The sequence below is a fragment of the Ctenopharyngodon idella genome, chromosome 11 (genome assembly GCF_019924925.1).
Source record: "Ctenopharyngodon idella isolate HZGC_01 chromosome 11, HZGC01, whole genome shotgun sequence".
NCBI classification, from domain to species: domain Eukaryota; kingdom Metazoa; phylum Chordata; class Actinopteri; order Cypriniformes; family Xenocyprididae; genus Ctenopharyngodon; species Ctenopharyngodon idella.
In genome coordinates this window covers 22,002,172-22,016,473 of record NC_067230.1, presented here as the reverse complement: position 1 = coordinate 22,016,473, position 14,302 = coordinate 22,002,172, and the positions used below count along the sequence as shown (strand labels likewise).

The 14,302-nt window shown below is 37.4% G+C and overlaps 2 protein-coding genes across 6 annotated transcripts in view; both read left to right on the top strand.

Annotated features, from left to right (window-relative positions):
• The window catches only part of eif4g3a (eukaryotic translation initiation factor 4 gamma, 3a), a 64,613-nt gene extending 58,166 nt beyond the window's left edge, over positions 1-6,447 (top strand). For all 5 annotated transcript variants that reach the window (XM_051913510.1, XM_051913509.1, XM_051913507.1 and 2 more), the window contains exons 28-34: positions 54-179; positions 1,345-1,426; positions 1,648-1,746; positions 4,813-4,959; positions 5,073-5,154; positions 5,245-5,391; positions 5,474-6,447. In XM_051913510.1, the coding sequence (XP_051769470.1) occupies positions 54-179; positions 1,345-1,426; positions 1,648-1,746; positions 4,813-4,959; positions 5,073-5,154; positions 5,245-5,391; positions 5,474-5,655 (865 nt within the window). In that variant the 3' untranslated portion in view covers positions 5,656-6,447. The remainder of the gene's footprint in view (positions 1-53; positions 180-1,344; positions 1,427-1,647; positions 1,747-4,812; positions 4,960-5,072; positions 5,155-5,244; positions 5,392-5,473) is intronic.
• A 502-nt stretch (positions 6,448-6,949) lies between these two features.
• cstf1 (cleavage stimulation factor, 3' pre-RNA, subunit 1) lies at positions 6,950-12,211 on the top strand. Its single transcript, XM_051913515.1, has 6 exons — positions 6,950-7,095; positions 7,412-7,589; positions 7,987-8,264; positions 9,520-9,717; positions 10,057-10,447; positions 11,470-12,211. Exons 2-6 carry the CDS (start codon positions 7,421-7,423, stop codon positions 11,727-11,729), a joined length of 1,296 nt encoding a protein of 431 aa, XP_051769475.1. The 5' UTR covers positions 6,950-7,095; positions 7,412-7,420; the 3' UTR covers positions 11,730-12,211.
• The last annotated feature ends 2,091 nt before the right edge of the window (positions 12,212-14,302 follow it).

Genomic DNA, 14,302 nt, shown 5'->3' with positions numbered 1-14,302 from the left:
TCATACTATGGTATTAAAGCGCTATGTTTTTTCTCTGTCTCTTCACTCTACAGGTTTTCAGAGATGTTGGAGCAGGCTGATGATATGGCCATAGATATTCCCTTCATTTGGCTTTACCTTGCTGAACTGCTCAGTCCTCTGTTGAGAGAGGGAGGAATCAGCATGAGAGAGCTGTTCAGGTCAGGACCCCACAGGTCATGCCTAAGGGTGTACTCACACTAGGCGCTCTGAACCATGCCCGAGCGCGTTTGACCCCCAAAGCCCGGTTCGTTTGACAAGTGTGATCACTCCGTTCCATGCCCTGGTGCGGTTCGTTTAGCCGGCCCTGGCACGCTTGGAAGAGGTGGGCCAGAGCGCGGTTCGGTTGGGCTCGAGCACGGTTCGCATGCAGTGTGAGTGCTAACCATGCCAGAGCACGGAACAGATACTACTTTTGTGTGCACTACTGTCATCGTTACGATGGCAATCGTGCGAGGGCTCGGTTCAAAACAAGTGTGCCTAGTGTGAGTACACCCTAACACTGTCTGAATGAGAAGGGTTTTGTGAGTTCTGTTTGGTGATTTCGTGTAATTGTGATAAAAGGACATTCCACCCCTAAAACCCAATGACAGTGTTGTCCATAATTAATAGACTTTTGTTCTTTTGAGGTGGAATCTCCTTTCAAAGGACGTTTTAACAAATGCATGTTCTGTTAAAGCTCCAGTATTATTATATTATATTATATTATATTATATTATATTATATTATATTATATTATATTATGTTATATTATATTATATTATATTATATTATATTATATTATAAGACTACATCTAAAAGTTGAAACTAGGCTTCAGAATAGTGGCAAAATTATTTTCAAAGTCAACTAAAAATACAGAAGAGAGAATTTAAATATTTAATAACAATCAATAATGAATTAACAAAGTGAGAATACAATAATTTACTTGGGGTAAATGTAGATGTTGTGTTTCATTAAAATAATATTTATGTAACATTTAATAAAAGAGAGAAAAAATACAGCAAGCATCCTTACCCAGTTACCTTGTGTCACTATTACACTACTAGAACATTTTTACAATATTTTTGAATAATTTATGTAAATCTTTTTGGATTGTGATTTAAGACTGGTGTTCACAAAAAGTTGAAATACAGAATTAAATTCTAAATATAAATAAATAAAAACTCACCACTTCCTAAATTCCTCATTGAATTGGGTTTTATGACTTCTGGGGCTTTAACAGTTTGGCAGTGCACAGTAGCTGCAGTCATTCCAGGTCCACACAGGCTACAGCTGTCAGAGGGAATCAGTTTAGCATCTAATGGAGATTTGTTTTGTTTCTACAGTGAGTTAAGTAAACCGCTACTCCCTGTGGGAAGAGCTGCCATCTTATTTTCTGAAATACTGCACCTACTATGCAAACAAATGGTAAGCTCAACTTCTGTTGACATGGTGTTTTAGAGCATTGAGTTCATCTTTATCTAGTTGATCCATCTGTGGTTTAGGGGCTCCTGCATGATGCTGCCAAAAATGATCATCTTTCATAGCCAAACACCTCTGCGACAGTAACAATTTGCAGTAAAGTAGCTTTGTGTATTGTTTTGGCCCCTGTGAGTTTGCGTATTTACATGCGTCTACTTGTGCTAAAGAGCCATAGGAAAGTTGGAGACTTGTGGAGAGAGTCTGGGCTGAACTGGGCCGACTTCCTGCCTGAGGGAGAACTTCTTCCTGCCTTCATCTCACAACAGGTGCGAATACAGCCTGAACACCTTCCCAGATTCAAATACTCATAAATAAATTAACTACATTTTTTGTGAAAGTAGTTCTGCTGTTTTCAAAAAAGTGTAGCTTGTCCAGTAACAAACTTTTTTTTTTTAAAAACAAGTAGCAGTGTTTCACAATTCTTACCACAAACTGAGGTAATAATCAAGAACACTTGTTTAAAATGTTAGCTCTTTTTCTTTATTAGGAAGTATGATTCATTCATTCAATTTACCAAATCATTTGATCCCTGTGCTGCATTTTAGATATTTTACATAATATTGTAATAGATATTACAATAATTAAACAAAATTTGTTGGGGGCAGTCATGGCCTAATGGTTAGAGAGTCAGACTGGTAACCTGAAGGTTGTGGGTTTGTTTCTCAATACTGGCAGGAAATGACTTGAGCAAGGCACCTAACCCCCAGTACCTCCCTAGGTGCCACAATGGCCGCAAAAATGAGCGTGTGTGTGTTCACTACTCCTAATGTGTGTGCACTAACTGGATGGGTTAAATCAGGGATGGGGAACGTTGATCCTGGAGGGCCATTGTCCTGCAGAGTTTAGCTCCAACCCTAATTAAACACACCTGAAGCTAATCAAGGTCTTCAGGATTACTAATGTTATAGGCAGGTGAGTGTTTTTTTCAGGGTTGGAGCTAAACTCTGAAGGACAATGGCCCTCCAGGATCAACGGTTTACCATACTTGACCTTCACATGTCACTTTTTTTTCCAAAATAATAAGTCAAATGCTGCCGTTTTTCATTAGTTTTCGACTGAGTTACATAAATTGTGGCATTTTCTTTTTTATTGGGGGTATCCTCATTGTTTTGTGCTAGACAGATATTGTTCTAGTTGCAAATAGACCTAATTTGTGTTTGCAAACAACAATGACAATTTTTTTTATGGGCGGAGCCTGCCGGGTGGTAGAAAATGACAGTTCTGCAGTAACAGTCTATGGAAGCCACAGAATAAAAGAATAAAAAAAAGTTAACTTCAAGTTTATATCTCACAATTCTGACTTTTTTCTCTCGCAAATCTGAGTTTATATCTCTTCTTAGTAGGAAAAACAGAATTGTGAGATATACTCGATATACTCGCTTTTTTCCCATCAGAATTGCGAGTTAGAAAGTCTGAACTGGGAGATAAAAACACGCAAATGCAAGAAAAAAAGTCAGAATTGTAAGATAGAAATGTTATAGGCTAAGCTTAAAAGTTATCTATGTAAATGTTTTAGGTTTAAATATTATTTCATGCAGTAACTGCTATGTATGTATGTCCTCTATGAATTGCATATGTGAATATTATGTAGACTTACTGTTTACATCAAATTCATGCTTTAATAGTAGCCTGTCATTTAATAGAAACCTGTCATTACAGGTTTCATCAGTCCAGTCTGTGACTTGCAACATAAACATCTGCGTTTAGCTTCAAAAGGCATCTTCAATGGCAGCATTCTATAAAAATAAAGACTATATTTTTTGCATTCCAGTTCTGACATCCAAAAGCACAACAAAACATTTTTTTTCTTATTCTGTGGATTTTGCCCATTTTCTTCCACCTATTACTGCTATTTTTCTGCCACCACTATGCAGGCATAACTGACATCTGCTCCAAATGCGGTCTATATAAACATCTCATAGACTCTAACATTCAAAAAGAGACAAATAAATACTTTTATACAGCAGGGGCACATTAAATTGATCACAAGTGACAGTAAAGACTAGGGATGTACCGATACCATTTTTTAAGGACCGAGTATGAGTAACGATACTTTTTTTCTAGTACTCGCTGATACCGATACCAATGCCTATACATTTATTAATTCCTCTCTCTCTCTCTCTCTCTCTCTCTCTCTCTCTCTTTTTTTTTTTTGGTGATGTTGCAGTTTTCCAAGCACAATACAGTGAGACTAATGAATGTAGGACAGCTTCTTCATTATTACTCTAATGAAAAAAGTAATAATTTTTATGTGCTTGTCACAAACTTAAAGAACAAAAATTTCACAGTGTCCAATAACCTTCAAAGGCGATTATTACCAATATATATAATTGTTGTTATATAAAAAGAAATTTACAAACAATAAAACAAATACTATAGAGATACAAATTAAATAAACTTGTTTTTCAGATACAGTAGGTTTATTTACCATGTATACATTTATTTAACATCTTTTGTTGTTTTATTAACATTAATGTCAAATATAGGCTACGGTCTCTTTAAGAACGAATCCATGGATACTGACACATATCCTGTTTTCACCCAAATGTTTACGTCCACTTAAGCCATAACTGACTGTATTTACATGAGATACTCCACACGATGGACATTTTGACAACTATGTGTGCATTTGACCATTCAGGCGCGAGGAGAACTGATCGCGCGCAAGAAATGAGAGAGAGAACTTCTGGTCTGTGTCATTCAGCGCGATTCCGCCTATCCCGCCTTCACTAATCTATAACGAATTGTGATTGAAAGCATGCAGTTTGCAATGTGTGTGTTGTCATCATTAATTTTGAAGTATTGCTGCCGGCGGCGTCTCTGTGCGCGGAAAATTCTGTCAGTTACGTCACGCGAAGTATCAGTCTTTGGTATTAGGGGTATTTTTACGAGTACGAGTACAAGTACACGAGCTTGGTATCGGGCCGATACCGATACTGGTATCGGTATCGGTGCATCCCTAGTAAAGACATTTATAATGTTGCAAAAGATTCATATTTAAATAATTGGGGTTCTTTTGAACTTTCTATTCATCAAAGAATCGTGAAAAAAATGTGTTATCCACACAAATATATTTAGAATATTTAATAATGTTTGTTGAGCACCAAATCAGCATATCACAATGATTTCTGAAGGATCATGTGACACTAAAGACTGTGGTAATGATGCTGAGAATTCAGCTTTTCTATCACAGGAATAAATGACATTTTAAAATAGAACAGAGACTGTTGGAGACTTCTTCAAAAACATGTCTTACCGCCTGCAAACTTTTGAATTGTAGTATATGTATTGCAATTTATAAATATAAATATATATATTTCTTCTTTTTTCAGAAGTTAGAGTTCACCGTGTCAGACGTCTCCCCTGTCTCTCCGGCCACAGCTAAACCCAGCCTCAGTCCTGAGGAGCTCTTTAAACAAATGGAGCAGCTTCTGCTAGAAGACATGGCCAGTGATGAACAGATCTTCGACTGGATCGAGGTGAGACTGATCCCACACTCACAGACCTCTCTTGTATAAAAAACATATGCAAAAAAAAAAAAACATTTCAAGTATATGACACAATTTCAAGAAATTGTGACTTTTCTTCTCAGGCTAATTTGGACGAATCTCAAATGAGTTCCTCTCCATTTTTGAGAGCTTTAATGACAGCTGTATGTAAAGCAGCAGTAAAAGGTGAGCAAACTACTTATTCTCTGACCTTTTATTAAACAGCTTCATCTCTATCGTCCTGTTGCCAACTGCTTTCATCTCTTTCTTCTCCAGATGAAAGCACGTCTTGTAGAGTGGACGCTGCTATCATCCAGAGACGCCTGCCTATATTACATAAGTACCTTAACTCGGACACAGAGCGGCAGCTGCAAGCACTTTATGCTCTTCAGTCGTTGATTGTCACCCTGGATCAACCACCTAGTATGTAGCAGTTGCAAGTAAAGATGCCAAAGCTGAATGAAAGATTCCTAGGATTGTAATTTTGACCTATTTCTGTTCACAGATCTACTCCGAATGTTTTTCGATTGTCTTTACGATGAGGACGTTATTTCAGAGGACGCTTTCTATCAATGGGAAACGAGTAAAGACCCAGCGGAACAGCAGGGAAAAGGCGTAGCTTTGAAGTCGGTCACTGCTTTCTTCACCTGGTTACGTGAGGCGGAGGAGGAGTCTGAGGATAATTGACATAAATAGGTGGCCGACGCCCTGAGGCCCCCTACTGACGCAAACAATGAAATGCATACAGACTGTACAAGTCTAGCCATAGACACACCTACTCCTGCAGACACAGGAACTTTGACTTTGAAACGCTGGCCAATTTGAGCTGGAACTCTCTACAACACGGAGGGAACACTAAATACTTGTATCATATATATAGAAAATATTTTTGTTTTAAAGTTTGACTTTTTTTTCTTTTGTTACTTTTAAAAGAAGAGACTTAAAATAGGTTCTGAAGTCTTTAATTTATTATTTTTTTAAGAGACTGCAAATATGGAGTTCTATTTAACATTTGCAGGCAAAAAGAACATTGATAGAAATAAAAGAATAAACATGTATCATAACAATAATATTAATTTTGTTTAAATGTGTCAGCAGCCTCCCTGGATTCATGTGATTCACCTTAAAACAGGGTAAATATTTCCAGCGAAAGAATTAAAAGGATACGTTTTTGGCTCGAGGTCCAGGTTCGGCCAATGTTGCTGATGTTTCAGGCTGTTTGGAGAAATTCCCACTACTGGTTCTTATGCTTCGGCTTTTGCGAACTTTGCAAATAACCTGACAAACACAATAAAATTAATATGCATCCTGAACAGAATGAAAATTATTCAGACATCAAATACCTGTATGCATTGAAGGTGAAGCGCAAACACTAATGTCAGAGCATTGCCAGGATTGCTCAGTGTTCTTGTAATGAAGAACTACAGAGGAAATGTAAAGCTTGTAAATACATTAAAGAGGAAAAAGATTTAAAAATTACCATGGTGTACTGTTTGTTTTTCGAGGCATATTTACAGAATTCTGACATGTGGATGTCCATCTTGAACAGATCATTTGCTGTTTTTACCTAATTTGTGTTTAAGGACATGCTAAATTAAAAAAGAAAAAAAAGTGGGATTAAATTGAGGAAAGGATAGATTTATATTGCCCCTTTTGCACATTTTTATTTAATTATTATTAATATTTCCATTTAATATTCCCCCTCCTGCTCTTTCTGCCATTATATAACTCTAAATGCTATTTCTTATTCTGTAATTTATACTATAATAACTAAGTCATTAATAAACAGATCAGCTTTTTGGATATTTTATTTGCATTATATTTTTATTTTAATTTCCTAATTGACTTTAAAGCATTACATGTAAGGATATATAAGGATGTTTATTAAAATCAAATTATAATTTGAGTAATTATACAGTGTTACCAATATTTGTAAGTGAATTTTTTTTTCTAACATCATAAAAATAATCTCTGTGAAAATTGAACGAAAACAATCGGTCGGGGACTTTTACTTTAAATCAGCCAGAGACTTTTAATTTATCGGGTTTATTCCCACAACTCTACCGTATATCCGTGCGTCGTGACGTCAGACGTACAGAGCGTGTGCGCGCCTCCTGAAGTGAATTGGTAAGTCGTATTTTGTGCAACTTTAAATGAATGATACTTCGTTTATATTGTAATATTTGCTTACTTCAAGCCTAATTTCAGAAACAGACACAAACCACCTTTAAAATAATACGCCGCTGCCTATATCACATACAAATTTGCGACAACAGTGCACCAGAATAAACAACAATGACTGTGTTTTTAACCCAAGCGAGACAACATTTAGAGTATCATAAAACGCGCCTAAGCATGTTGTCTAGGTAGGCAGCTTATTAGGTTTAGAAACACAAAACTACGTGCATTCTGAGCGTTTATATCTTACTTCATTCACTTGCAGGCAGCAAAGATGTTCCGGCCAAAGCCCACTTTGAAGGACAGACATCATCTGTACAGGCTGATCATCAGCCAGCTTCTCTATGACGGCTACACCACCATCGCCAACAGCCTGATCACTGAGGTGAAGCCCCAGAGTGTGGTGTCTCCATCAGAGCAGCTCATGCAGCTGGCCAAGATAGGTATGACTACAAGCTGTAAAAGCCTGTCAGTTTCTGACACTTTTACTGTATATAACTTTACCTCTCCTGTATAATTGCTAAATGACAATAAACTGAACCTGTACCAAATAAGCAACAAAGAATAAACTAAATATTCTAAGAGGGTTGCAATACATGAAATTATGAAATCTACTTTAGTGTATTATTATCTTGCAAGTATTGCCCCATAGAAGTGTTTAAAAAGCAGTTGAATTAGAGTATTTTATTTACATTTATGAATGTAAAATGTTGCAAGGAATAGTAATAAAATAATGATAAACGTAATATGAAAAGGGATAAAAACATACAAAAGTTTGTGGATAAATTCTATTTAACAAAATTAGAAAGACTGAAAAAGTACTTTCATCTGATTTCCTAGGAATGGAGAATGATGACAGTGCAGTGCAGTACGCCATTGGCCGCTCAGACACAGTGGCTCCCGGTGTGGGCATCGACCTGGAGTTTGATGCAGACGTGCAGACCATGTCCCCAGAAGCATCAGAGTACGAGACCTGCTATGTGACGTCCCATAAGGGTCCGTGCCGTGTGGCCACCTACAGCCGCGATGGCCAGCTCATTGCAACGGGCTCGGCCGACGCCTCCATTAAGATCCTGGATACTGAGCGCATGCTGGCCAAAAGTGCCATGCCTCTGGAGGTGAGTGCCACCTTTTATCTGCCTCTATTTTTGAATTCAATGCTCACATTTCAAAATTCAATTAACTAGGGCTGGGTATTGACACAATTTTCACGATTTGATTCGATTTCTATTCACATGCTTGCGATTTGATTAGATTTCGATTCGATATCGATTATTTTGGATGTAGTATATCAGTTAGCCTACAGTACATGGCAAATTTTCTAGAGGAAAAAAATCTCTCAACTAATGCTGTAAACTACACATGGGAGTCAGTTGGTACTACATTACTATAATATTGAAGGTTAAAATTTACTTATTTATATACAAACACTTAAATTACACTCAATTATGGTTTTTTATAATAAATAAAGTTTAGAATTACATAATCATATTTCTACTCCAATTCATTTTTTTGAAATATAAACATTTAAATCGTGGCTGTCATAACTGATTTATTCAAACATGCATTAAATATTGAAGAACGTTATAATGAATATGTAACGGTGCATAGCTATATTTATCAGAATGCTGCTTTCTAGAGTTCACTTTTCTAGCTGACTAATGAGTTTATGGTCACTGAATATTTTTTTTTGAGGTAAATGTGATGTTACGTGAAATTGTTTACAAGCTGTTTTATTGACGTCTTTCCGAGGTTGAAACACTATTACACGAGACATGATACGGATTTCGGTAAGTTGTACTGTGTATTTTAACATACCTTCAGATGTTTAGTCATGTTTATTTCGCGCTGTAACTGGTATTAAAGCGGAGAGGATGTTGCCGCTTCTCTTTAACTGAGGCGCTAAAGCTATCTGTCACGTCACATTAAACAGCACCAAAACGGTATTTATTTTTTTGAATCTCATAATAAGATGGATGTCATTTGAAATATGAAACTTCATATCAAAAGTAACAAAGCACAAAGATTAATGTGATTTATTGGATGGGAGGCGCGCTACATGTTCTGTTCATTCATCAACTGAAAACAGGCTAGACCAATCGATTCTTGGGATTTAAGAATCGATATCGCTTCGTAAAAATGAGAATCGATTTAAAATCGAGAAATCAATATTTTTTACCCAGCCCTACAATTAACATCCGATGCATAGAACCAAGTCCCTGCTCTGCAATTATTCTTTTTCAGTAATCCATTACACTCAGATGTATGTCACAATTCAGAAGAAGGGATCTGCCGCTACTTTCATTTCATCCTACAATCATACGTAGTTTACTCCAGTTGAACAATCTGAACGTGCAATTCTGTTTGTTACAGGTGATGATGAATGAAACGGCCCAGCAGAACATGGAGAACCACCCTGTGATCAGAACCTTGTACGATCATGTAGATGAAGTCACATGCCTGGCTTTTCACCCAACCGAACAGATCCTGGCGTCCGGCTCTCGGGATTACACCCTCAAACTCTTCGATTATTCTAAGCCATCTGCAAAAAGAGCCTTCAAGCACATACAGGTATACAGACTAACTAAAACAAGCCTCTAAATCAGAGGTCTTCAAACCTCCTCCTGGAGGCCCACTGTCCCACTGGGCCTTCAGGATCAGGGATGAAGACCTATGCTCTAAATTTGTTTGAAAAGGTAGCCAAGGTAGCTGCTCCATTTGTAGCCAATCCCAGACATATATGTTGAGCACGTGAACACAGTGGCCAGTCAGAGGTGTTTACGAATCCGCTCAAAGCGTCTCATTTTTAAAATTTCAATAGCAAGATGATACTTTTGACAACACTACTTCATTTATTTAAGCTGTTTGTGGGGATTTCCTTGGAATGATTCTCTCTTTCACTTTCTACAGGAAGCTGAAATGTTGCGCTCCATCTCTTTCCACCCATCTGGGGATTTCTTGCTGGTGGGCACGCAACACCCAACTCTACGCCTTTATGATGTCAACACTTTCCAATGTTTCGTGTCCTGCAACCCTCTGGATCAGCACACAGACACCATCAGCGGAGTCTGTTACAATCCCAGCGCCAACAGCTACGTCACCTGTAGCAAAGATGGCAGCATCAAACTGTGGGACGGAGTGTCTAACCGGTGCGTGACCACCTTTGAGAAAGCCCACGACGGCGCTGAGGTCTGCTCGGCCGTCTTCTCCAAAAACTCCAAGTACATTCTGTCCAGCGGAAAGGATTCTGTTGCCAAACTCTGGGAAATTTCCACAGGCCGGACTTTGGTCAAGTACACAGGTGAGATGGAGAATTATGGGTAGGGTTAGATTATGGATTAAGTTATGGGCTTGATGGAGAATAATGAGTAGGTTCTACCCAAGCAATAGGGTGTCAGTTTTCCATTTTGAGCAATCCCAATTTCTATTCAGCAGCAATGGACCCAAAACAATATTCAGTGACATGGTGACATTTTACCTCAGATGTGAATTTTGCATTCTGTATTAAATGTAATGCAATAAAAGACAGTACTGCCACATAAAACATTGTTCTACTGAGTTATAGATGCTGTTGCGCTCCAAAACAAACATACAATACAGCCAGTGTAGCTTGATTTACAAGAAAATGACTCTTATGAGTCGGTTCTTTATATTGAATCAAAAACATATAGCATTACCAGTGTAGTCTGATTCCTAGAAAAAAGACTCTCGTGAACCAATTTTTTTCTTTTTTTTTTTCTTAGTGAGTCAAAAACATGTATCACAACCAGTGTACCCTGATTCCAGAAACGCATGACTCTTATGAGTTGTTCTTTTAATAACTTCAGTAAAGACTCTTTACCAGTTTGAATCAGTCTAAAACATTGCTCTATATAATTTACAGCATTAACTAAGAGAGAAGTTCTCTAGTTTGTAATCAGAATAGACATTATATCTGAAATATACTCAAATAAATCAGAATTGAACCAAATCTAGAGCTTTAGAATCTGAATCAAATTGAATCAGGAAATCTGTGTATTTTAGCAAGGCTAGAACACTGTATTGACCAATCAGCATCCAGGACTGGAACTATTTATTTTATAATAAATATTTTGATGGTATTTTTGCATCAGTAAAATGTGCTAGTATTTAATTTTTCTCTTCTTTTAGTTTTCGTGGAACTTCCATTGGCGAATAAACCAATTTGGGGCGAATAAACCAAAACCTTGACATATATGTTGGAAATACCGTGTTTGTCATCACGCCCCCTGTCCAGTATTTTTCATCATTGTGGCTCACATGCTTTGCTGCCAGCTCACCCTCATTTTGTTTCCTGTCATGCAGGTGCTGGTCTCAGTGGGCGACAAACGCACCGCACTCAGGGTGTTTTCAACCACACGGAGGATTATGTGCTGCTGCCGGACGAGCGAACCATCAGCTTGTGCTGCTGGGATTCACGCACAGCCGAGAGGAAGAACCTGCTTTCCTTGGGCCACAATAACATCGTGCGCTGTATCGTACACTCACCCACCAACCCCGGCTTCATGACCTGCAGTGATGACTTCAGAGCCCGATTCTGGTATCGCCGCACCACCACTGACTAAGAGACATTTGCGTGCCTTGAGACCAAAAGGGTCTGAGTTTCTTTTATCATCAGCAGGTCCCAAACACAGAAATGTCCACACTGTGTATGACTTCACAGGCTCCTTTGCCAAGGCTGCGTACCATTTAACACACAAAATCGTTTTTTAAAGCATCAGAGCTTGTTGCCTCTTATGACTGCGGTACCTGTGTATTACTGTCGGGTGGTGCTGTTTTACAAATCATCATCTGAGATGCATCAGTTTCAGATTTTTAGAACTTTACTTTTTGGATTCAGGACCGTTTAGGAACATCAAAACATTGAGCTGTAAACTTGTGCATTCATATTGCACTCAAAGCTAGAGACAAAAAACTTTTTTGTGTGTGTGTGTTATTTGTGTATCTGATAACAAGTAGATGAAATGGAAAGTGCCTAGGATGTCGTCTTTTCAGTTATGATTTTTGTACTGTTCTCTTTGTTTTATATTAAAAGACTGTGAAAGAAGTGTTTCTTGTACCAGTTTTCAATAGTCACTCGTCTGAAGCGTTTGTGAATGCCATTGAATCATTGAACCATAGTTTTTAGTGGAGTTTGCTATTGCTCAAACTTTAGGTTAAGGTTTTGAACTCCTAACCCTTAGCATTCGACTTTGTTTAACTTGTTTCTAAACCATCTCAATCATGAAAAAATTCAGAATGAAAATATCCTGTAGACTTAGTCTCCCTGTAGTCAATAATTTTATCGCTTAAAACTCCTCTTTAATCACCAAAATGACATATTTAAATGCCTGTGAAAAATAAATTCTTAATGTCCTAAAATAGCTTGAATGTAACTCTACACCCTTGCTTCAGTTAGTATACAGCATGAATATGATAAATAGCCCCGCCTCCACTTACTAACATGAGCTCAGAGATCCACTCGGTCAACTTACTGAGGTAAACGCTGCACAATGGTATGGCTTTTTACAACATCGGACACATAACGGTAATTAATATGATTAGCCTTTTGCTTAACTGTTATCAAACAGCTAATAATGTGTTGCTAATATTACACAAACCATGTTCCCGTTCGATGACTCAGACAGCTGCCTTCTAAAAATCAGCATCCTTAGAAATGCTTTGAACAACTCAGAACGGCAGTGGAGAAAAGCATATAGATCATCATAGTATCGTAATGCTAAAGCCCACCAGCACGTTGACGTGATTGGTTACAAGATAGTTTGTGATGTCACAAACACCAGTGATTTCAAACCACGTCTTTAGATCACTGCAGTTTTAAAGAGAAAATTCTCAGCAGTGGTGTTGACTCATGAATTTGCACATGGTTTGTCTTAAAGCATATTAAAAACACCACATAGACATATAAACATTAAAAACTTTATCTGCTTTGCAAAAGAAAACTCAACTCACAAACAAACAAAAAGTGGTATGCAAGTACAAAGGTCAGTTTGAGTAACAAATAACCGGTGTTATTTAAGTTTGGAGTAACAAATATATGTATTTTGTTTTACAAATAGAAATAATTGAGCCTACATCATATTTCACAAATAAATACAAACCATCCTACAAATGGCATGTAACCTTTGAACAAATACCAAATCTAGTGCATACAAACGCACACCTGTCTGTTACGACTGTAAGACACTTGCCTTTTTCTGAGATCTCTCAGCTTGATTTTCTCACAAATGCAGTTGAGCAACTTCCTCTTCCAAAACAGCAGATGGCGCTTTGCTAAGGGTCAATTTACGCTGGTCTCCCGAGAGAAGCCCCGAAACATGCGTTTATAATAATAAATGTAATTTTATTTATATACACAATACATATATTTGTTACTCCTCTGCGTTTTCGCTCAAACTGACCTTTGTATTTGCACATCACTTTCTGTTTTTTTGTGTGTGTCGAGTTTTCCTTTGCAAAGCAGATCGTATTTGTTTGCAAAATGCTGGATTTGTCTGTTTAATTATGGCACAATATTAACTCCATACCTGGGGGACTACCATTAAAAAGTTTGGGGTCGGTAAGATTTCTTTAAATGTTTTTAAAAAGTCTTTTATGCTACCAAAGCTGCATGAAAATACAGTAAAACACTTTTATTGTGAATATATATATATATATATATATATATATACAGTATATATATAAAATATAATTACAATTTAAAATAATTGTTTTCTATTTTAGTATACACTGATGAGCTAAAACATTATGACCAGTCACAGGTGAAGCAATTCATTGATCTTCTCCTAACAAGGCCACATATTAAAGGGTTAGTTCACCCAAAAATGAAAATTCTGTCATTAATTACTCACCCTCATGTCGTTCCAAACCCGAAAGACCTTCGTTCATCTTCGGAACATAAATTAAGATATTTTTGATGAAATCCGAGGGTATCTGGTCCACACATAGGCAGCAACGTCATTGCACCATTTGACGTCCAGAAAGGAAATGTGACTACAGTGGTTCAACCTTAATGTTATGAAGTGACAAGAATACTTTTTGTGTGCCGAAACAAAACAAAAATAACTTTATTCAATAATTTGAACCGTTGTCATACGTAGTGAACTCAATGCAGGCTTCCTTGTTTACATCCGAATGC